Below are 23,082 nucleotides of genomic sequence, written 5' to 3'. Positions count from 1 at the left end.
ACAGTATCACCGGGAGGGAGAGGCGAGAGAACCTCGCCCCTGTATTGACACAATTTTAGTGATTTTTACTTACTAGCGTATTGTATAGAATAATAAGAAAACATTTTAAAATTAATATTTTTATTCAAAAGTCTATGTATCTTCAATTTTCATATTACAGCAAGGTGGTAGTGGGTTCAATCCAGTGCGTATCTTCGTCGCTTACGTCTCGGCGCACAGAGGCCGGCGTGCGCTTGGGCAGCAACCAACATACTTAGTTGACCGTGCGCCTAAAACATTGAAAAAACATTTTATTAAAAAATTTAAGTTACAATATCATAAAAACATAGCAAAAACCGTCCAAGTGGTGGTCGGACTCGCGCACGGTTATCTTATAAAAACGGCAATAAAATCATGTCTGTTGTATGGAAGCCCCTTAAATATAATAAATATTTATATTAAAAAAACATTATCTGTGAAACTTTCTTCTGTCTAACCTGACAAACATACAAACGACGATTGAGAGTTGGTTCCTTAAATTATTTTCATCTCTCTAGCTCTACTAAAACAAACGGCGTTAAGTTCCGCCACTTAACAGGTAAATCCTAAAATTCGCACGGTGGGCTGCTCACTCTATTATAAGTGGGCGCGGGCGGCGTACAGCGTGAAGATAAACAAAGAACGTATAGCTCAGTGGTTAAAGCAATACGTAAGAAGCGCGAACTCAAATTTAGTAACGTTAACATTTTTATACATTTCAAATCACCTTACCTTATGATATTATTCTTTAAAATATGTAAAAAAAGTAACAAAACCCACCTCTTCATGCATTTCCTTAGCCATCGAGTACACACTGTGCGAGGAGCTATTGTACATTAGCGCGTTACTTAACATTAGCAGCACTGCCCGTTGAAACTGCGCTGTTGTCCTGAAAATAGAAGGACAGGTCGAAGATTATTTCCCTTATCATGTGTAGGATAAATATTTTTAAAACAAATAAACAATCATTAAAAAAAAACACGAAAAGAGTTCAAATACATTCTGCCACCCATCTTTACTATCTTTATGTAAAAAAAGCACAGTAATAATAAACTCTTTTGTCCATCACTAATCAAATCCTAATTAACTAAAACTAACTTTATTTCGCTGAACTTCACCACCAAATCAAAAAGACCTCAAAACTACCCCCATTCCATCTTGGAAGCCATCACCCACCGTATATGTCCCGCATCTATATCCCTGCGTATATGCGTGAGGTCGATAGGTCTCCTAACGACCGCGCTGTACCCCGGGGCCTCTTCATCCGTTATGGGTCGTAGAAACAGTGAGGCATATTTGTGTGCACATAATCTGAAAAGAAAGGGAAAATAGAAAATTAATATCAGTAATAATGATAGATAGGGTCTGTGTGTAAACGCGAAATTTGCGAGTTCGATTCCCATGAGAAAGAATATTTTTTTCTTATTTCTCGGAGCTGGAATACAAGAAGCGACATTGAGTACCGCCACTCATCAGTGTAAAAAAACCAGCAAAAATTATAAGAAAAAACTTTTTATTGAATCGTCGAAACATTAATAATATCTGAAAATCTCTACTTATTCATAATACTAAAATATAATATGCACGTAAATTATTGAAAAAACTACTATACACATAAATCTTCATATAAATCTACTTTTTGGATCATTCTCTATTAGTGAAAACCGCATTAAAATATGTTGCAGTTTGAAAGTTCTAAGCGTATATTGAAATATCCTACTATTATAAACTTGTTCAACTTTCACGCAAAACGCAAAACGAAAAACTACTGAACCGATTCAGATGAAACTTCAGCTTAATACCAAAATAACACATAGGCTACAATTTATGTAAGCATTTCGTATAATTTGTCTATAATATAATAAGTTTAAGTGGTCAACTCATTAGTAGTAGTTAAAAAAATCTATTATCGTTTCACAAACATTCTGTATAGAGCTATTTATTTTTTTTATAATAAAATTAATATAGTTTCACAAACCTGCTGTATACGAGCATGACGCTCTTCCTCCACAGCCTGTGTTGTCTCTCCGCGTCACTGCCGCTCGGCGACTCCGGGGCGCTCTCTGACCCCGAACACGCTGGGAAATAAAATATATAATTAATCATAACAAATTTTAATGAAAACATGAAAATTTTGATCGCAGTGGAACACGAAATCGCGCCCCTTAGTGACTGTTCAGGAGTTGTGGCTCCGATACTTATTAGGGAGCAAGAATTTTTATATAAATTCTGGTATATGAAACGATTAAATAGTGTTACGCTTTATGGCTTAATCATATTTTTAGCTTCACGCTGTATCCCGCATATAGCAGGGTAGGTAGAAGGAGCCTGGGAATTAAAGATATATATTATAAATATTTAAAAAAACATAACTCACTTCTAGAATCAGATTTCTTCTTTCTGGAATAATCTCTTTTCTTTTTGCCGTCTTTCTCTTCTTCCCTGCTTAACTGAAAATTAAAAAATATATTAACTACATATTTTAAATCAAATTAAGATGTAGAAAGTATCGAAATAGGTACTTTTATTTCAATTTAGATCGAAACATTCTTTTTAGATTCACGCTGCTTCCCTGGCGGAGTTCCCACAGAGGCTCCTCTTACATTCCTCGTTTGTCCACTTCTCGAGAGGCGCACATGGCGGATGGAATGTTGCAGGGGTTAGTGCGGGCAAGCTTTCCATAGTGGAGTCCTAAATTTGTATTTTAACAAATGAAAACTTTAAAGAAATCTAAATAAATAAACAGCAAATATTTCCTTCTCTGCCATTAAAAAAAAATAAAACAAAAGTAAACAAAAAGAAATTCATTTTAAATTTATATATTAAGAAACTAATAATATATATAAGTAAAATATATATTTAGCATAGGACATACATAAAGTGTAAATAAATAAATAAATAAATAAGGCGGTGAGGGATTGACGGGCTCAAATAATAAGAATATTTTTCTTTTACATACAAATAATTTGTGAAAGTGTCAACTGTTTAATTATCACACTTCATGAGATGCAGCCTGGCGACAGACAGATAGACAACGGACTCTTAGTTAATGCGGTCTTGTTTTACGCTATGGGTACAAAACCCTAAAGAAGAAAATCATTCTAATAATAGTAAGAACATAATACATATAAATAAGTTATTAATTGAGGTCTTTAATTTTATTTTAATTTTAACCTATATTTTTATATAAAATAACCAATATATTATTGTATTCTTGTAAACAATAGGTACAGGTATATATCCTGATACATTAAAACTTATATTTCGTGCCGAAGCTAGCCGTGGGACATGGGCACAAGCGTGCGACTATAAACGCGACCGGCTGTGGGTTTAACTTCTACTCAAGGAAATTAAATATTTAATATTTTCAACACTCAACAATTCGGTGGAGAGTGGAAAAGGAACGGAAGTGTCTTAACACTAGGTTTCTAACGTGTACGTGACGTTCGTGAACGAATTACCTCCATGGGAGTATCATCGTCTGTTTCAGTGTGAGTGTCTTCTTCAACCACTTCGCGCTTGACCGATTCTAATTCTTCTCGTATCATCTCCTTCAGTGGAATCGAATCCTGTAATTTAATCGATTTTGAAAATTTATCTACAATATACAGGGTGGAATTGTCAGCATCACTTTAAAGGAAACCACAATTTTAACTACTCTATAAAAGCTTAATATAATTCAGAAAAAAATAATTCCCAAAAATGAAAAAATATTTTTTCAAACAAAATAAATAATAAAATTATCGTTTTAAAATAAAACGCCGTTTGTAAAGTATAACATAGGCACGCACACACCTCTCAAAGCGGCAACGTCGTACACTTATGTGTGCGTCACACGAAATACAGGTATGGATAAAAATCGTGAAATGAAAAAAAAATCCTACGACTGTTTAGGTAATTGTGAGGTCTTGATTAATTCTTTAGTTCTGAGTTTGAAATATTTTATATGCAGTTTCAGTAAAAGGAGCGCTGCCTCTTCCACCCTGTATATATATAAATATCGCCTTTTTTGCATTTATTTTCAGAAATGTACAATCATCAAGTAATAATAATAATATAGCGTTTAGAATTAATCAAAAGAATAGATCGCGGCGTTGAGTTACGCTACTCAAAACGCAATGCATCAAGAAGCTGAATATTGAGAATAGACGAGTCTTAATGAGGGACGGAGTGTTTTAGCACTAGGTGTCCAGGTTCCCTCTGCCTTGCTATGTGCGGGGGAGGGCTAAGGCAAGAGACAGACAATATAAAAAAAATCAGAGTATACCTCAGCATCATCCTCTTTCTTGCTATCGTCATCTTCTTTCTCTTCTATTACTTCCTTGTTATCATCTACAGGTTCTTTTTTTATCTCATCTTTTCCTTCTTTTATTTCTTCCTTTGGTATGTTTTGTTCTTTTTGTTTCACATTTTCTTCTGGAGGAGGATTTTGATCTTTAACAACATATAATTATTTAATGTAATAAAAAAAGAATAAGTAAGAGCCTAATGTTTTTTTTTTTCAATTTGTTATTTTATGTTTGAATTTTTACACATGCATAGTATGAAAAGAGTTTTTAGAAATTGCGTAATCCCCCAAAACACAGCGGAAAGTAGGTAACTAAATTGTGTTAGTTGGATCGGAGCGTCTTAACACTAGGTTCCCAGGACTCCTCTGCCTACCCAGCTACGTGCGGAATACAGCATAAAGCTAAACAAAAATTACAAGTAAAAATTATATTTAAATAAAGCATTTTCACACATAAAACAGAGGGAACCTAGTGTTAACACACGTCATTCCTTATTCTCCATCCCATTCCCAAAATATTATCTGTTCTGGCGAAACTCAACGCCACTTTTAATCTGCCACAGCGACAAAATTCATGGGATTAAATATAATAATTCCCCCAAATGAGAAACGAACAAACAACTATCGCTATTATAATCAAACTATACATTATTAGACTACCTTCTTTTATTTCTTCTTTTTCTACCAACTCTTCTACATTATCTTCCGGTAACGGTATATTTTCTGGCTTAGCCACTTCCGTTTCTATTTCCTTTTCCTCCTTGGTTTCCGGTTCGGGTTGCGTTTCTGGTTTTTCTAATTCCGGTTTTTTCGGTTCCAGAATTTCCGGTTCCAGTTTATTGATTTCTCCTTGGTTGTTTATTGGTTGCGGTTGTTCTTTTTGTTCTTCTTGTATAGTTGTTGTTCTAGAGATAAATTTGACTTTTTTTTTTAAAATATATAACACATTTATTTGAGGCAGTCGTGGCGCGGTGGACCGGTGTCTAACTGTAAACGTAACGGTAGTGGGTTCGTTTAAATTCTAAGGTATGGAATTTTCCAATTCCTCGCCCCGAAAAACAAAATGAGTTAAATTTAAAAAAAATACTTAGAATACACCTAAGATACAGCGTCAATGTGTCAAAGTGTCATGTGCCATACACAATTCTTAATTATTTTCATTTGACCACGCTGCCAAAGTCTAAAAGCTAGTTATATCTTTTAGGGTATAAAATATATATACATATGATAATAACACTCACGGTTCTTCTACATTGTCTTCTGCTTTTTTTTCATCGTCCTTCTTTTCTATGATTTTCTCTTCTGGTTCTTCAGGTTCTTTTACTTCTTCTTTAATCTATATTTACATAATTAAATTGTTTATAAAATGTAAGTTAGCCCAAAGTTTAAAATTTACAGATTTTTATACTGAAATATTTTTATATAATTATTTTTTAAAACAAAATTAATGAAATGTAAACTCCGCCATGTTTAATGATTCTTGAAATGAGAAGAGAATGTAAAATACAGTAAAAATTCTTACAAAAAGATTTTAATTATTAATTTTGTTTGCATTGCATTTTGTTTTAAAAATTGAACTACTTTTAAAAGAGTTTTTATAAAAAACGTTGATGAAAACAATTTTCATAACCTATATTAATACGTAAAGGAATAATCACGGTGCATCTCGCATATAGCAGCATATAATACAATTTATCTCTTTCATATTCAATTATTATAAATGGTTTTTTTTATATATTTCTTATACCTTTTGTTCATCAGGCTGTATGACTTTAATCTCAGGTGTCGGAAATTTGACTTCCGGGAACGCTATCTTGATTTCCGTTTCTATTTGAATTTGTCGTTGTGTTTCTTGTTGTTCTTGTTGTTTTTCTTCGTTCTCTGTCTCCTTTGATTGTTCTGCCTGCATTTAGAAAAATGTTATTATTGTATATTTATACAATACAATCTGATTTATAGATTAAAAAAACAGACAGAGAATTAGACTGATAGACATATAGTCAACAAGAGTGGTACTATAAGCGGTACTTTTGAGGTACGAAACCCTGCATAGATAGGTTAAATTCGATTTTTTTATTTACTTTTATATATTTTTTTTTAATATAAATATAACCAGCGAAAAATATCTGTCAAAAATCATACCATTTCAATGTCGGTACTTGTGAACACTTCATCTTCTACAGGATTTTCTATAATTGGTTCCTCCTACCAAAAAAGGTAAAAAAATAAAATTTTAATTAATTTTCAATTATGTCAACAAAGAGATAATTAAAAATGAAGTCTAATAACTTTATCAGTATTTCAAAGAAACTTATCGCGTCGTGGCACAGGGGCAGAAAGTGCGTCTGTAAACGCGAATGGTTGTGAGTTCGATTCCCACTCGAAGAAATGAAATATTTATTTAAATGTATATTTTCATTTTTTCGTTCTGGTGTTGAGACAAAAGCGCAGCGTTGAGTTTCGCCATTCAACATTTCTATGTGTGGGATATAGTGTGAAGTTTACTACAAGTTTAAATTCAGCTTTAGATTCAAATTGTCACAATTTGAACCTTTTTATTCATAAAAATAATTAAATTTATAATTTTATTTTGATTCTAAAAATGATACGATTAAAAAAACAGTGGAAACGGAGTAGGTACGCTCTGTACGCTAAAAATCCTGCTATATGCCAAAATAAGCAAAGAGGAAAAATATTTTTAAAAAATGTTCACACTACTTACTATAATCATGGATTCGAATCTTTACTCAAAAACAAAAAACGTGCATTACGATTATAGGTATTCTTTTAATTTCGTTAGATAAAAAACTAAATAACAAACATTATTAATAATTATTAAATAAATAAAATCATTGACATTGTCATAAAAATAAATTGAGTAAATACGATTATCGTTCGTATCCTTGCTTAAAGATGAAAGAAACGAACTAGGGGATCTGCGCGACATCGCGAGTTTCAACTATGCAAATATATTTTAAATATGTATAAACCTTAATATCTTGCACCACAGCGGCAATAACTTCCGGTTCCGGTTGAATTTCTTCCTCCTTTTTAGAAATAGGTTTATCTGTTACACTGAAATTTAAAAAAAAAGTTACGGCCATCATGGAACACCATCTGACGGTACTAGGTTCGATCCCAATGAGCGGAATTTATTTTTTTCATGTCCCCTCTATGTTAAGATAAGATCGGCGGAATTCGACGCCGCTATCAGATTATATTAAAAAATAAAATTAAAAAAAGTAACACACAGTTTCTAAAGTAGGGGAGAGCGGGGCTAAAAGTTACCGAGGTAAGTTGTTCCGATGGAAATAATTTCGCGGAGAAAAGTGATGGGAATATTTAGTAAACATATAGTGAAGTGCAATGTGATAGCGCACCCATGGCCAGCATATTGAACAATCCAGTGGCACCCGAAACCAATGGAATAGCACACGGGTGTCGTTGGTGCACGATTGTAAATATTTTTGCATTTCATATTTTTGGTCTATCTCACAAATTTTAACGATTAGCCTCGAGTATGTTAGTGTTTTTTTTACATTATATTACCTACTATTTCGGAACATTATTGGTAAACTATTTTTGTTTTCTATATCTTATTTATATTTTTTTTTTCAACACGTGTTTTTGGGGCTAGATGTTCCCTTTTTTTGGGGCATGTTGTGACCTGTTGTTGTGACGAAAAACTTTCGCCAATTCATTTGTACCAATAATGGGATGTAAATATTGTAATTTTTCATACTAAAAAATATTGTAATTTAGTAACATGCGGACTTATGCTCGGAAATCAACTCGAGGTTATGTGTCATATGAGTTGATGCAAAAAGCAGCGGATGTAGTTTTCAAAGATTGCAGGAATAAGATAAAAACTGTTACCAAAGAATTACATATACATATTAAGTGCGAAAACCTAAAGGTATAAATTTTATTTTATTATTTTGGTTTAACAAAATCAAAATAAGTTTTATTTTATGTAAAATTATCTTTTACTTTTTAGTCCCGTTGTTTTTCGGTTCGGCTTTTTTTGTTCAAAATTAATTCTTTTTACGATTTTAAGAGATAAGTAACCTTAAAAGGATACTTCTTAAACGAGTGTTGGTTGTGGTGGTGGTTGGTAACGAGTGGCATTTGTTGTGATATGTAATACTTGACTCAATTAGGTATTATTTTTGTGGAAACTAACATTTTGGTATATTAACAAGAAAATACATAAAAAATATTCGGGCCAATTGGAAACCTCTCCCTTTTTGGAAGTCGGTTGAAAATGAAAACTTATTTTTTGAGGTTGGTTGAAAAGAAATGCAACGATGGGGAATCTTACTTCTGACAATAATTTTAACAAAGTTTTCCCTTGTTTTCTACTATTCTAGTATAATTAATATTTACCAAAATAAAAAAAAAAAATCTTAATTTTGACCGGATTTTATAATCAGAACCTAACCAAACTTTCATCAAACTGTCCTTGAAGTGTATCCTTTGAAATAAGAAAAGAATCATTAGAATCGGTTGGCGTGATATTGAGTTATTCGTCATTTTGTCGCAAACGTACCAATACAAATTTAATACTTATGTGATTTTCTCATAGATACCATTGTCAAAAATAGACCAAATAAAAATTAGTTCCCACATGGGAAGCACTACCTTTCAAATAAAAAAAAAATCATCAAAATCGGTTCACCTAATCAAAAGTTATGAAGTAACATACATAAAAAAAAGAAACAGTCGAATTGATAATCTCCTTTTCTTACAGAAGTCGGTTACAAAAGATTTGCTTTTGCGCCTGGTAGTTATAATTATACTGTTGATTATTCCTTAAATAAACAGGCTTTGTTCGATTATTTATTGTTTTTTATTTTGCAAATAATAGCTTTAAAAATATGGTAACAATTTACCCCGGTCTGTTAACAACTTGCCCCAAGTCGGGGTAAGTTGTTACTTTCCGACTTCAGTCATAAAAAAAATCATAATAAAAAAGTCTTACAAAGAATACCCCAAATTACTGTTTTAATTGCAAGTCTAGATATGTAAGTTGAAATTGATTATATTGTATAAATACTAAAATCAAGTATTCGTAGCAATATTTGAGGTTAAAAAAAAATCGGAACTTTTGGCCCCGCTCTCCCCTAACACAGTCAAAAATTAATTAATGTAACTCAACACCGTGCTTTGCGTAAGAGAGTGGAGAAACGACTACAAACAAAATGGTAATAGGTTCAATTCTCATTTGAAGACCTAGTACATACACACTATTAACCAAATAACCTGAAAAAATATAAAAACACATCAAAAACAAAATATTCTTACCGTACACTGCCCTTATGTAATGCAACGGGCGGTATGTGTATGTCTATGTCTCTGAACGCGTAAACATCCTCCGCCTTTATTTCTATGTCATCTATGTCGACTGACGGCACGCCTGATTGGCTGCTCGCTGTAAAAAAAAATGGAGGAAATAGTTATTTATTATTAAGTTATGAGTTAAGTTTTTGATTACTGGTTGACATAATGTATAGAAATTTTATGGAAAGAAAGAACGGAGTGTCATAATTCTAGGATCTCTAGTAGAAGAAGGTCGTAGTGGTCTGTGCTCGAATGCGTGGATGTGTTATTACATGTGGATGAGAACACGTAATGCCTTCAGAATTCGGCGGAAAGTCGGGAACGGAAGTGTCTCTCTGTCAGTCTCTTTTGCGCTCGAGTACGCGTTGAACACATCATAACTCATAAACGACACTTAATATTTACAAACGATTTTTTTCATGAAATTCTTTATGATACCTATTAAATAAGCACAAACAAATCATAAAAACAAACCTTTCAATTGATGCTCAATTTGTACCAGCTGACTCTTTATATGTTCTATTGCCGCGTGTTTACTTTCAACCGCGTGAGGTTGTTCTAGCAGAAGAGAGAGAGTGGGGGCACCCGCTGATGGTGAGACGGAATCTGGAGGGCATAAAAAATATGGGGTGATAAAAAATCAATTAATCGATCCTTATTTTATGGCCGTCGTGGCGCAGGGATACTAACGTGCGACAGTAAATGCGATCATTGTGCGTTTGAATCCCACTCGGGGAAATAAAATATTTAATATTTTAATTTTTTTCGCTCTGGAAAAGAGGCAAAACGCGGTCTTGAGTCCATCACTCCAACCGTAACGCCTCAAGAGTTGGGCGGGGAGAATAATCGATTTGTAAGACTTAATGCCATCATTCAATTCATATAGATAAAAAAAAATCATAGTCTTTTCTGGAAAAAGAGACGATTTTTTTTTCCGAAAATAAAAAAAAACAAGCACAAGCACAAGCAAAGCACTAACAAATACACTTACCGACAACTGTCGCCGGGTGCGGAATGTGTTGTGGTGTTGTCACTACTGGTGACGATTTGAGAAGTGATGTTAGTAGAGGTGAAGATGGCGGTGCTGTAGTGGCTAGAAAGGGAAAGTCAATTATCAAAATACCTTTATTTTGAACAAAAATCAGCTTCATGCTGTATCCCGCACTCAGGAGGGAAGAATTAAATATTCTACTAATATAAATTTAAAATCGAGGCCGTCGTGGCGCAGCGGCACAAGTGTGTGACTGTAACGCGACGGTTGTGGGTTCGATCCCCACTCGAGGAAGTGAAATATTTATTTACGATTATATTTCCATTTCTTCGCTCTGGTGTCGAGGCAAAAGCGCGGCGTTGAGTTCTGCCACTCAACCTACCCTGCTGCGTTCGGGATACAGCATGAAGCTGATTTAATAAATTTAAAAGTTTATCAGAATGAATATTTGTTTCACTTTCACGGTAAAACTACTGAATACATTTTAATAAAATTTAACACGAATTTAACCTCTGTTCTCTTAGGCTAAAATTAATGTTAACATATTTGTAATTTGGCTATAATATAACAATAAGTTCAAGCAGACTAAGGCAAACAATATCAAACTCACGAGAACTAGGTGGCGGTGTCTGAGCTGGCCGCCACGGTCTCTCTGCCCTAGCTCTCCTTTCCTCCCTTTCTTTGAGCCACGCAGCTCGTCTTGCATTCTCTCTTTCTCTTGCCCGTTTAGCTGTTTCTATATCGGCCCATAATTGTTGGATTTTGTCTTCAGGGGTTAGTGGATTCCTAAGTTCTATTATTTCATTCTAAAAAAATGTACTTATTATATAATTAAAATTAAGGGCATTGTGGCACAAGTGTGCAACTATAAAGGCGACGGTGTTGGGTTCCCATGAGGGGGAATGAAATATTTAATATTTTCATTTCCTCGCTCTGGTAATGAATCGAGATAGTGTCTGACTGGCATATACATGTGAAATATTTATAAAAGATTGGCATATTTATAAAGGTTTCTATGGACTTTGCCAGTAGAATGTTTTTTTGAAGCTTAGTTTTAAGTAGTCAAAATAATCAAATTAGATTCCTACACCCAATCAGAAATTTAAGTGAAAAATGTAAAACTAATTGTCTCAACATTGTCTCTCCTTGCCCTGTCACTGTGCAGAATACAGTGCGAGGCCATGTTCGCCAACTATATTCTGCACATAGCAGGGTGGGCAGATGCAACCTGTATTTAGACACTCCATTCAGATTAACATATATATTTATTATTTAAAGCCATTATAGTGCAGTAGGACAGTGTGTGAGGGTAAATGTGGTGGCTCTGGGTTTGTTTCCTATTTGGGGGAATAATTATATTTAAATTATTGCCATTTTCCGACTCTGGTAGACAATGGGGCACCAAATTACTCCATTTAACATTTCTTCTACATCTTAAAAATTGGGTCATGAGCAGGAAATGGAGTGTGTTAACACTACGTTCTTTCTGCCTACCCTGCTATATGCAACATACAGCATAAAGATATAAATTGCCTTAAAAACTAATTTATCACAATAGGTAGAACATTATTTACTTTTAATTGTTCATACTGTTTTTCCATTTCTTTTAGATTCTCCTGTATTTCATGCTCCCTTTGTTGCATGAGACGTTTCAATATACTTTCTTGTGGAGTCTCCACTGCACCTTCAGAATTACGTTTCTTGCGTTTCGGTGTTTCAACATGCTCCAGTAGTGCTCCATATTGGGCTGCACAACTGAAAATAATTATTTTCTTAATTTCTCAAGCAGCTTAAAAAAATAGTCAGCTTTCCAAAGAACTTTAAACTAAACGCATAACCTAATCATATCTCTTTATTTAGTATATACTCCTTTACTCCTTTGCTCCTGTGAAACAAATAAGACACTCCAAACAAATAAACTCTTTAGCTTTATAATATTAGTATAGAGGTATAAATATTAATATAAAGATAAATATATAATTATTACCTTTTCTGAGAATACCAGTCAGGCGGCCTATTAGGTTCTCCCATGGTCTTCAAGGCTCTGGAGACAGACATCCAATTTTGATCACCACTTCGAACTACAGCGGATGCCAGAAACAACTTTTCACGTATATTCCATGTATCTAGTGGCACGCGCTTTAACTGTAAACGTTCTTGTACAGAACTCATCGTTGTTTAATTTAAGAAATTAATTAAAAATGTTATTTATTAATCGTATAAATAACAACAGCAATAGAGACTAGCGTAGTTATATTGATAACTGACAGTGACATTTCAGTGTAACAGATTATTATATTGTTAGAAAACGGAAGCGGTTAACGTTTTTAAATAAACGTTTTAAGATAAAAACACATACCGTTTATATGTTTTTAACGTTCTCGGATAGAGGTTCCTCGTAATTACAATAAGTGACATGTATCACTCAATAATACACTACACACTAGATACCTGCCAATCAGGGCTTCCGCCTATAAGCAACTGTGTCCGTTTGACACAATTCTACTGCTTTGTCTTTTTCACCTAAATCTACCTACATTTACACTTGTACGCTAACCATATATATAGCTTACGGTATATAGTGTACGGTGCAGTAATCAATTTTGTACTATAAAATATTTAATATAAAAAAAATATTGTTACCTAGTACTAAGACATTTTGTCCTTATTAAGAAACTTCCGTGCCCCACTTTCCACCGAATTGTTGAGGCATTGCCTATAGGCAATGTTCCATTCGACAGAAAGACGGAAAGTGGCGCAAATCAATGTCGCTCTTTTTTTTACGCAGAAAATTTCCCTGTAATCGCTAACTTTTTCTTCAAGGGTGAGCTACTCTCGCCGCCTGGTGACGCTGTCAGTCCAGGTCAACAGCAAAGTAAAATTGAAAAAAAAAAAAGAAAAATGCCACGCTTTGTCTTGTCTAATATATATTTTTTATTCTATTTTTATATATGATGGATGCTGGACCCATTGAGGATGAAAACTACGATGATGCACAAGAGTAAGCTACTATATACTACTATATACTATACTTCTGTTTTCACCAATAAAGAGTCGGACGGAAATGACCGAACGATCAGAAAAAGTTGAAATAAACTCATTCCGCTCTGCTAGGGCTCCCTAGCTTTAATTGCAAAATACAAAATTTTATTAGTGGAAATGTAAATCTATTTTGTTTAAAAGAAGTCCGTGCCGCCTAAGCATTGCAGTCCATTTCTTATTTGCAATGGAAGTAAGGCTTTACTCATGTCAGATATTAGTATTTTGGGGTAATCCCCGTAAAAAAATATTTTATCGATATTAATGGATGGAATAGTAGAATGTATAGTGTTTAGTAGTTACTAATAAGTATAATAAATATATATTTGGTTCAGTTAATAAATGAAAATATGATAATATTGCATATTTATTTAGATTTCAAATTGTAAGTCACTTATAACATTTTCTTAATTACTCAACTAATTTTATTTTCAATATATTGATAAAAGAAAAGTGCTTGTTTTTGAAGTTTCGTTTATTTTAGAATTCAATTTCAAAAAAAGTGAAATATTCAATATTTCATTTCATTAATATGTTGATAGCAAGCCTATCAACAGCAAGCGGACGAGCAACGATGAAAGAGTACGGAATTCCGGAAGACTGAAGATTGAAGTTAATCAACAACAAGATGGCATTCCGCTTTTACGTTACCATAAGCATAACACACGTCGTGATCGAACCAGCCGAAATGTAAAAATCAAATAAGCTTATAATTTATTCGATACGATACCTTATAAAAAGTACTTGGTAAGTACAAGTATCGAATAAAACGTATCGTTATCGAAAGGCAATGTACTCGATACTTGTGGTATCGAGTATCGACAGTATCGATACTTTTTTCGTGTCCCTACCTTCAAAGTGTTCAAAGTGTTCAAACTTCAAATAATATTGAGAACAATTGAGAAGTTATCAAATGTTTTTAGAATATTATAACTAGGTACTTGTAAAAATCCTTAACTTTTAAAAGTTAGTATCCTTTTATAATTTAACTAATAATTGATCACGCTTTAAATTTTAAAGCTTTACATTAGTTTTTTACTTAATGCATATATATATTTTTTAATCAAATTTACATACTTTTGTTTCTTGAAAAATACAACATTAACAGTAAAAGTAGGTATTTGTATCTACAACAATTTTAATTTAAAATATTTATTGGGTATTATGGTATGGTACCGTTTCTTTTCATTTTAGCCTTAGAACTATAAACTTTGTTATAGTTTATGATATAAAAGAAAAGATAATTTATGAGTATTGCTTGCAAATATAATGTTGTAGATGATTAAAATATTTATCTCAATATTCATTACGCATAATGTAAACAAAACACTTTATTCTAGGGTTCACGAAGTGTATTAGCCAGACAGATCAGCCAGTTTGGCCGGACATTTAAATAGAAAGGCCGGATACCCTACATTATTGAGGATTTTGTGTCTCAGTATTAATAGGTATGACAAAAAAAATTATGAAGCTTTTTTGATTATTATCATAAAACTTATTAAATATTAATGAAATAATAAGTAAAATCAAATGCCAAATCAGTTTTAAAAATATTATTTTCTGGGGTGGCCCAGATTTTAGATTTGAACTGATAGATAGATAGATATTGACTTGTATAAATGTTGTTTTTTCAATGTTTCGGGGTAAATTTTGTTGTAAGTAAAATTTATGGGGTGGGCCACATAGGGATGACAAGACTATGGGTCACACGGGTGAGCAAGAACCACCAGGCTCCCCCTCCCCGTTCCTACGCCCATGGCCCATCATTTAAAAAAATCTATTTGTACTAGTTACTGCTGTTACTTTTTTGTATGAATGTAAATACTCTGTAGTGACAATACTTGTATTACACTGTCTGAGTAGGTAGGGGGAACCTAGTGTTTAGAAACTCCATTCCCCAATTTCCACTGAATTCCGGAGGCATTGTGTGTTGGGTGGCGGAACTCAATGCCACACTTTGCCTCGACACTCGGAATGAAGAAATGAAAAATATATTTTAAATATTTTTTTCATTTTTTGGAGTTGGGATCGATCTCACAACCAAATGCGTCGACAGTCACACTTGTGCTTCTGCGCCACAACTGACCGCAACATAATGTGATGTATAAATGTACTGAGTGAATGTGTTTAAGCAAATAAAACATATTATCATGATAAAATTGCTCATAAAGAAAATGTCTTAATGGGAACAGAATGCCTTAACATTAGGTTACCTCTGCCTACCCAGCTAAGGGGATAAAGGGATAAAGCGTGAAGCTAAAAAAATGTAAGCTTAAGTGTCTAATGTTTGCATTATACAAGAGGCATGGGTTAAAATATTGTTTCAGTTTCATTTCTCTAAGGAATTTCATAAATATTTTAACTTAAATGTCTGGATATATCTGGATAAGAGAAGACTATTAAATTACTTTTACCTTAAAGAAGTAATGTAGAATTTACTATTTATGGCTATAGATACAAACAAAATGGATCAACAAAATGATATGTATCTAATATCATTGGATGGTGTTGATTTAAATTATTTAAAAACTACTTTCAAAATGCCAAACGGTAAAGTAAAGCCTTTGTGGACCAAAAACAACTCTGATATGGGGAAAAACGATTATTACGAGTTTAAATTTAGTTCAACCGAAAGAGATGAATATGGTAAGAAATATTTGATATATATATTATTAATCAAAAAAATGTGCAACTGTTGCGAGTACGATTCCCACTCTGAGGAACGAATTATTTCCATTTTCTTGCTTTGGTAACAAAAGCAACACGCAGTGTCCAATTCCGCCACTTAACACGCAAAGTCAAAAAAATTGAGTGGAAAGTAGGGAATAGTGTAGGAAACAAGTAGGGAACAGGAAAGCTAGGTTCCTTCTGCCTAACCTTCTATGTACTGAATACAACGGGAGGCTAAAAAGAATTATATAATAGTTTGTGTTTACATTGAATATAATGGGTTTTTAATCATATTTCTTTCAGCTTCACGTTTTTCCCCCATATTCTTTTTTCGACCTGGTAATTTCCCACAATTGCGAGTCCGTAGGATTGAACGAGAACATCATAATGCTCAATATTTCTCTTAAGATATGTAAAACCTAATGATCATTCTTTTTGTTGTCATTATGAGTTCGATGGTGGAACTCATCGCCACTCATTTCTAATCAAATTAGTTTAACGAATGCCCAGAATAGGAAACAAACCCACAATCTATCTTTGTACAATCAAAAACTTTACTGTAATAGAGAATATAATATATTTCGAATTTCCATTAAAGTACATAATACATAATTTATTTTAAGATAATTTTGAGGATAGTGATACTGAAGTAGTAGAGGAAATACATTATTCGCCATGTTATATCTGTGATATAGATGTACCTTCGGCATTTCTAAATGAACACTATGATAGTGCTAAACACAAAATTCACTTGAAAATTGCAACTACTGCTCTTGAGAGAGTAAAAAAGTCTGTAAACACTTTTAATAAAGGCACAAAAAGTTGCAAATCATTGTATTTTTGTCCAGTTTGTGTAGTAGCAGTTAAAATGGAAGAGAAAAAATTGCACAATAAATCAATGTTACACAAAAACGCGGTGAAACTTGAAAAAATATTTACAGAGTTTTCAAATTTATACACCAAAGATGGTGAGGATGATGATTCGGATAATTCGGAAAATGAAATTGATAAACCAATTAAAAAAAATATTAAGAAAAAATCCAATAAAAATGCCAAAAAAAGTGATGAAATCTCCAAAAAGAATTATTCAGTGCAAGAAAATAAAAATGTGAACATACAAAATAGTGAAAAAATAAGCAATGTAGACATTTTAGAAAAGGATTTAACACGTAACTATGAGAAACTTATGATGCAATTTGATACTATATCAACGTATACAGATAGAGACGATTTTTTTACAGATAATATAGAATGTAGTATAAAAAAAAAAGAATCTGATTCACAAATTAATGATAAAAATGTATATAATACAAGAAATAATACAGAGATATTGACACATAAATCACATATTTCTGAGTGTTCAAAATATAGCAGTGAAACAGATACAGAATTTTTCACAGATAAAACAAAGGTTGTTAAAAATGAGAATTTAAATGAAATTAATATAAACATTAATAAAGAAGACTCACCCCCTTCTAATGTACATCATCATTTAGAAGTAACACAGTTTTACGTTTACTGTAAAGTTTGTAAGAAAAATATAGCTTCAAATGAATTTGATCATATAAAAGATTTAAAACATGAAATTAATTATGAATTATTTATTGGAGAAAACTCTTTATATAGAACTGATAGTAAACATATTGAGTGTAGAATTTGTAATTTATCTTTTCTGTGTGAAGATGAAATATCACATTGTGATGAAATAAGGCACATCACCAATTGTGAAAGACTTAAAAAGAAAAACAGTTGTTAATCTGGAAATTTCTCTAGAACTAAGATAAAAAAATAGATTTAAAAAACTTAATTGATAACAATAACATTAGGTGCCTTAGAAAATAAAAATTAAGGGCCTGGAAGGGACAAACCCAAAAAATATAATATTTAAAAAATAGCTAAATTGTTATAGTTAATTGTAAATGGAATTGTTTAAAAATTGGCCTGCAAAATAAAATTTGAATCAGAAATGATATATGAGTCGTGATTTTTAGATACCTTTATAAAAAAAAATTATCACTTTCTAACAAATTAAGAGTAAATTCAATAAAAAAGTTTATTTATATTCTACATAATTGCATGTCTTAATATTTTTAACATTATATTATTTTGTAGAATTATTTAGTGTTGCATAGTTTTTATAAAAAGAAATAAAAAATTATATAAATATACAGTGTTTTATCTTCACCACTTTAAATGAAAGCACAGTACACACTACTTATAAAATCCTAATACAATTAAAACTTTTAGTTGGCGCTACCTCTGAGAAGGCCTTTCATATTAGTAAGTCTTAACTATATATTAGACTATTACTCCTCAAAAGTTCAGCTTTGCTAAAATTACTTAAATTCAATTATTGAAAATAAATTATGTTATTGAAGAACTTTACGTAAATTTAAAATAATGATCTGTTTTTGTAAAATATTTAAAAAAGGATAACACTATGGTGAATTTGGTGGTAATTAAAAAAAATTGATATCCCACATAGGATTAAAAGATGAAGAAATAAATTAATATTTTTTATTCAGGAGCAGGAGTCTCTATAATTTCATCTTCAAATTTGCATCTTGGGTCATCTGTAAACAAACATTGAGTCAAATACTAAAATTTCAATATAAAAAAGGAAATGGTTTTGTGTACATTGAACATCTCCACAGACAGTGATGTATAATTGTTTTCAGTTCAAATCCCAATACGTTTTATCATGCGAGCGCGTTGCTTTTCAATTCAACGCCGCGCTCTGCATCGTTACCGTTACCAGAACAAGGAAATAAAAATATCAAATATTCCATTCCCCCGTGTGGGAATCGAACCCACAACCGTCAAGTTTATTGCCACACAACGACGACCACGTGATACACTCCATCCCATCAAATGTTCTCACTTAATCTAAAATATCAATAGCACTTAAAAAGACTATTTATTACTCTTATAAAGTTTTCCATTTTGCCTGCAATTTATGAATTTTAGTACAATATCTTCGTCGTTCGGTTCTATCAACTTTCCTTTTGGTTTTGGTAAATCGTTGTTGAAAGGAGATGCTTGTACACAGGGGCCTCGTTTTATTAATTCTAGTTCTGAAACATAAAAATAAGTTTAATAAATATAAGTTAAAATCAAATTAAATCAGCTTCACGCTGTATTCCGCACACAGCAGGAAGGGTAAGCAGAGGGGACCTAGTATTATATAGTAAGATACTCCGTTCCCCACTTTCCACCGAATTCTCGAGGAATTGCGTCTTGAGTGGCAGAACCCAACGCTTCGCGTTTTGTTGGTAACAGAGCGATGAAATGAAAATATTATATTCATCCCCCTTAGTGAAGTTGTAGTGAGAACTTATGTCGTAATTCGGACGAAAAAGAAGGAGTAAAAGAAAATTTCAATAATATTTTTAGCTTTACACTGTATCTCGTATATAACCTAGTAGGGTAAAGAGAGAACTCAACGCTGCGCTTAGTTACCAGATCCAAGAAACGAAAGTATTAAATATTTCATTCTCTCGAGTGGAAATCGAACCCACAACCTGTCGCGTTTACGTTCTCACTCTCTCTTCTTAATAATATTTTAAATAAAAAAAGAAACTTACTTTCATCAGGATGTTTGCAACTAAAAGATCTAAGATGACAGACACTTAGAAAAGATCTGTATATATTGTGTTGACACTTTGCACAAACCATGTTATTACGGAATGGACAGACGGTTGGACAACTTTTCTTGTATTCATCGAAATCCACTGAAAATATTATCAAATTTTATATAAAAACTACGTTTTCTCTTTTATAAATTAATACTATTGGGTGTTTGGTTAAACGCGCTAATCTCAGTAACTAGTGGTCCGATTTGAAAAAATATTGTTGAGTTGAACAGTGCATTTATGGAGGAGAGTTATAACTTAACGTCATGTTATATGACTATATGAGTTAAGTAGATGCTGTACACTATAGGTTCCTGTGGCCAAAGTCCCAGGCCACTTGTCTATATCACCGTTACCAGACATTCCCATTTTTAGGCTAAAATTAAATGTCTCAAGTGTATGCAGTTTCGCTTTTTACAGATAATTTCACATATTGTGAGAAATCTTTTTAATTACTCATTACTAGTGACGTTTTTGTATTAAAAACATTTTATATGGCTGCCTCCATGACTTGTGATGTAGGAGAGCACTAACAGAGAATTTCTAGAAATTCCTAAAGGAACGGGAAAATTGGAAAAATAACATTTTAGCTATTACCTATCATCCACACAAACGCTTGTTGTTTGTTGTCAGCTTTAACTCGTTGTACACACGAATAATAATTATAAAGAACGAGTTAAAGTTAAATCATTACTGTCTATCCGCTCAATTTTTGAAACACTAAGTGTGAGATGGCGGAACCCAACGCCGCTCTTTGGTCCAATGAGCCGAAACATTGCTAGAATCTAAAAGTTCTGTTGGAAATATAAAATATGAATATTATACCAGAGTCCTTAATATTAAGATCGTAATCATCGGGTAGTTGTTTTATATTTTCTTCATCTTCTTCATTTTTTCCACTTTCAAATTTTGTTAACGCTATATTTGATTGGCTATCCTGAAACGGTTTGAATTAATTATTATCTATACTATTCAAAAGTTCTATATTAATATTATAAAGATGATGACTTTGTTTGGTTTAACGCTCTAATTTCAGGTACTAGCTAGGTAGGTACTGGTTCGAATTGAAGCAATAGATAGACCTTATGTAAATTATTTATTATGTATTTTTTTTTATTAAGAGTAATCAGTAACGTATACGAGAAGTATGTTCTACCAAATAAAAAATATAACTAAGTATCTGTTAACTTCACGCTGTAACCCTGCATATATAAAATCAAAGGTAGGGGGAAACCAGTATTAAAACATTCTTTTCACCAAGCACAGCTCAATTTTTGAGATATTATGTGTTGAGTGGCGGAAATGTGGAAGACAAAAAATGAAAATATTAAATATTTCATTTCCCCGAATCGAATCCACAACAGTTGACACGACGGCATTTGTACAGGATGGAAGCGTCTGCGCTCCTTTTACGGGAGCAGCATATAGAGAAAAATATTTGAAACACATACCTAAAAGACCAATAACGTAAACACTTACTATTACAGAAATACTACTAAAGGTTAAACAACTTTGAACTTTATCGCCATTACCTACGACTCGATTTCGGAATGAGGCGTGTGCGGCGGTGTCCCTGCGGATAGGTTTATGTGTGCGTGCGTCGTTCTTAACAAATAGTGTTTTATTTTACAACGATAGTCTTATTAAAATTACTTTGTTTGAAAAAATTATTTTTTTATTTTTGGCTAATTTCTTTTTATTGTATTAGGCTTTTATAGAGTAGTTAAAATTGTGGTTTCATTTAAACTGGTGGTGACAATTCTCTGTATTACCATATTTTACTGTAATCTAAATATAATAGCTTATATATAATACCTGATCATAAACTGGATCATTTTCATCTCCATCTCCGTATTCTGCGCCTACAAGAGGCATAGAGACTTCTGTCTCTCCTTCTTCTTCGACTTCTAAATCATCCATGAAAGGTGGTGCGAAATCTTCGTTGTTTTCATTAGAACCACTTCCAATTCTAATATCTCTCTGTTTGCTGTGTATTCTATCTGTTTATTAAACAAATATATTGTTAACAATATATTTTTTTTAATTTTATATTTCCATTGTCCATATCTCATGTCCATATCTGTTACCAGATTCGAAATACGTCATCATTTCGTCATTTCGTCGTCATTTTCACTTCCTCGCTCTGGCAATAAGACAATGCGCGGCATTAAGTTCCAACATTTAATACAGAATGCCTCCAGAAGTCGGCGGTAAAGCGGGGAACGGAAGTGTCTTAATAGGAACGGAGTGTCTTAAGATTAGGTTCAAAGGTTCCCTCTGCCTTACCCTGCCGTGTACGAGATACAGCGTGAAGCTATGTAATAACATTTGACTCCCGCTCATATGCATAGATATTTCAAAATATATTCGCTCCCAAATGTTATTTACTTATTACCTAACCATAATATTTATACTATGTATTTGTGAACTTACTTCGTGTATTTTTGTTATCACAATTATGCATCGGTACTATAGCAGCTTGTATTGCTAAAACGACAAAAATTAAAATTAACACACAAATAAAGGTAAAAATAAAAAAATGTATATTTTTAATGATGGAATCGTATTGTTTCTTACCTGGATTACACTTAGTATATTCAATTTCATATTTATTAATCGCTAAAACATAAATTTCTCTAAATTGTCCGTGGTCTTTATAATTTATTTTTACACAAACAGGATCCTCTACGGGTGGTATTTTTATATTTTTACAATTTAACGGATTCATTTGAATGAACGTGTTTAGATTTTTAATTTTCATTATATTTTCAGATCTTGATATGAATATATTTGCTGAAAGTAAAATAAAATTACAATTGAAATAAATAATTCCGCATATGTTAATCGCATGTAGCAAGACAGGAAGAGAAAATCTAGTGTTTAGACATTTTATTCTCTTTCTACTGAACGTTTGAGTGTTGAAACTGAATGCCGCGCTTTGTCTTGTTGTCAGAGCGAGAAAATGAAAATAAACCATGTCCCTGTGTAAGAATGGAACCCACAACCAACCGTGTATTACGCTGGGAGCTTTGTCGCTGTGGCATGACGATCTTTAATAATTTTCATTTAAGCCCGCTAATATTTATTTTTTAATAACACCACAT

General features: G+C 32.6%; 3 protein-coding genes across 10 annotated transcripts; 1 reads left to right on the top strand and 2 right to left on the bottom strand.

Moving 5' to 3' along the window:
- Window positions 1-103: 103 nt before the first annotated feature.
- Brd8 (Bromodomain containing 8) lies at window positions 104-13,134 on the bottom strand. 2 transcript variants are annotated; one of them, XM_085186240.1, is made up of 19 exons: window positions 12,997-13,134; window positions 12,625-12,782; window positions 12,212-12,392; window positions 11,248-11,443; window positions 10,638-10,739; window positions 10,121-10,252; window positions 9,611-9,737; window positions 7,297-7,381; window positions 6,449-6,511; window positions 6,054-6,209; window positions 5,548-5,642; window positions 4,967-5,211; window positions 4,286-4,452; window positions 3,480-3,587; window positions 2,396-2,468; window positions 1,997-2,096; window positions 1,195-1,329; window positions 799-907; window positions 104-269 (listed from the first exon to the last, which is right to left on the bottom strand). In XM_085186240.1, exons 2-19 carry the CDS (start codon window positions 12,693-12,695, stop codon window positions 177-179), a joined length of 2,238 nt encoding a protein of 745 aa, XP_085042366.1. In that variant the 5' UTR covers window positions 12,696-12,782; window positions 12,997-13,134; the 3' UTR covers window positions 104-176. The 2 variants fall into 2 exon arrangements, with proteins under 2 accessions (XP_085042366.1, XP_085042365.1); XM_085186239.1 differs by lacking the exon at window positions 12,997-13,134 and having other exon boundaries at window positions 12,625-12,918.
- A 1,356-nt stretch (window positions 13,135-14,490) lies between these two features.
- Window positions 14,491-18,512, top strand: LOC146538524 (uncharacterized). 7 transcript variants are annotated; one of them, XR_014878047.1, is made up of 4 exons: window positions 14,491-14,642; window positions 15,017-15,124; window positions 16,004-16,322; window positions 16,650-17,106. XR_014878047.1 is itself a non-coding variant. In XM_085186386.1 (4 exons), exons 3-4 carry the CDS (start codon window positions 16,142-16,144, stop codon window positions 18,100-18,102), a joined length of 1,314 nt encoding a protein of 437 aa, XP_085042512.1. In that variant the 5' UTR covers window positions 14,491-14,642; window positions 15,017-15,124; window positions 16,131-16,141; the 3' UTR covers window positions 18,103-18,512. The 7 variants fall into 7 exon arrangements, 6 of the variants coding, with proteins under 6 accessions (XP_085042512.1, XP_085042509.1, XP_085042510.1 ...); XM_085186386.1 differs by having other exon boundaries at window positions 16,131-16,322; window positions 16,970-18,512; XM_085186383.1 differs by having other exon boundaries at window positions 16,970-18,512.
- A 337-nt stretch (window positions 18,513-18,849) lies between these two features.
- LOC146538523 (uncharacterized) lies at window positions 18,850-22,868 on the bottom strand. The gene is made up of 7 exons (XM_085186393.1): window positions 22,556-22,868; window positions 22,412-22,465; window positions 21,794-21,978; window positions 20,804-20,915; window positions 19,931-20,077; window positions 19,271-19,420; window positions 18,850-18,919 (listed from the first exon to the last, which is right to left on the bottom strand). The coding sequence occupies exons 1-7, from the start codon at window positions 22,737-22,739 to the stop codon at window positions 18,864-18,866; spliced, it is 888 nt and encodes a 295-aa protein (XP_085042519.1). The 5' UTR covers window positions 22,740-22,868; the 3' UTR covers window positions 18,850-18,863.
- Window positions 22,869-23,082: the final 214 nt, after the last annotated feature.

The sequence above is a fragment of the Heliconius melpomene genome, chromosome 6, assembly GCF_056956725.1.
Source record: "Heliconius melpomene rosina isolate 202511_hmr_F chromosome 6, ASM5695672v1, whole genome shotgun sequence".
Taxonomy (NCBI): Eukaryota; Metazoa; Arthropoda; class Insecta; order Lepidoptera; family Nymphalidae; genus Heliconius; species Heliconius melpomene.
Note: the sequence above shows the minus strand (reverse complement) of the source record. Positions and strands in the feature narration are given on the sequence as shown.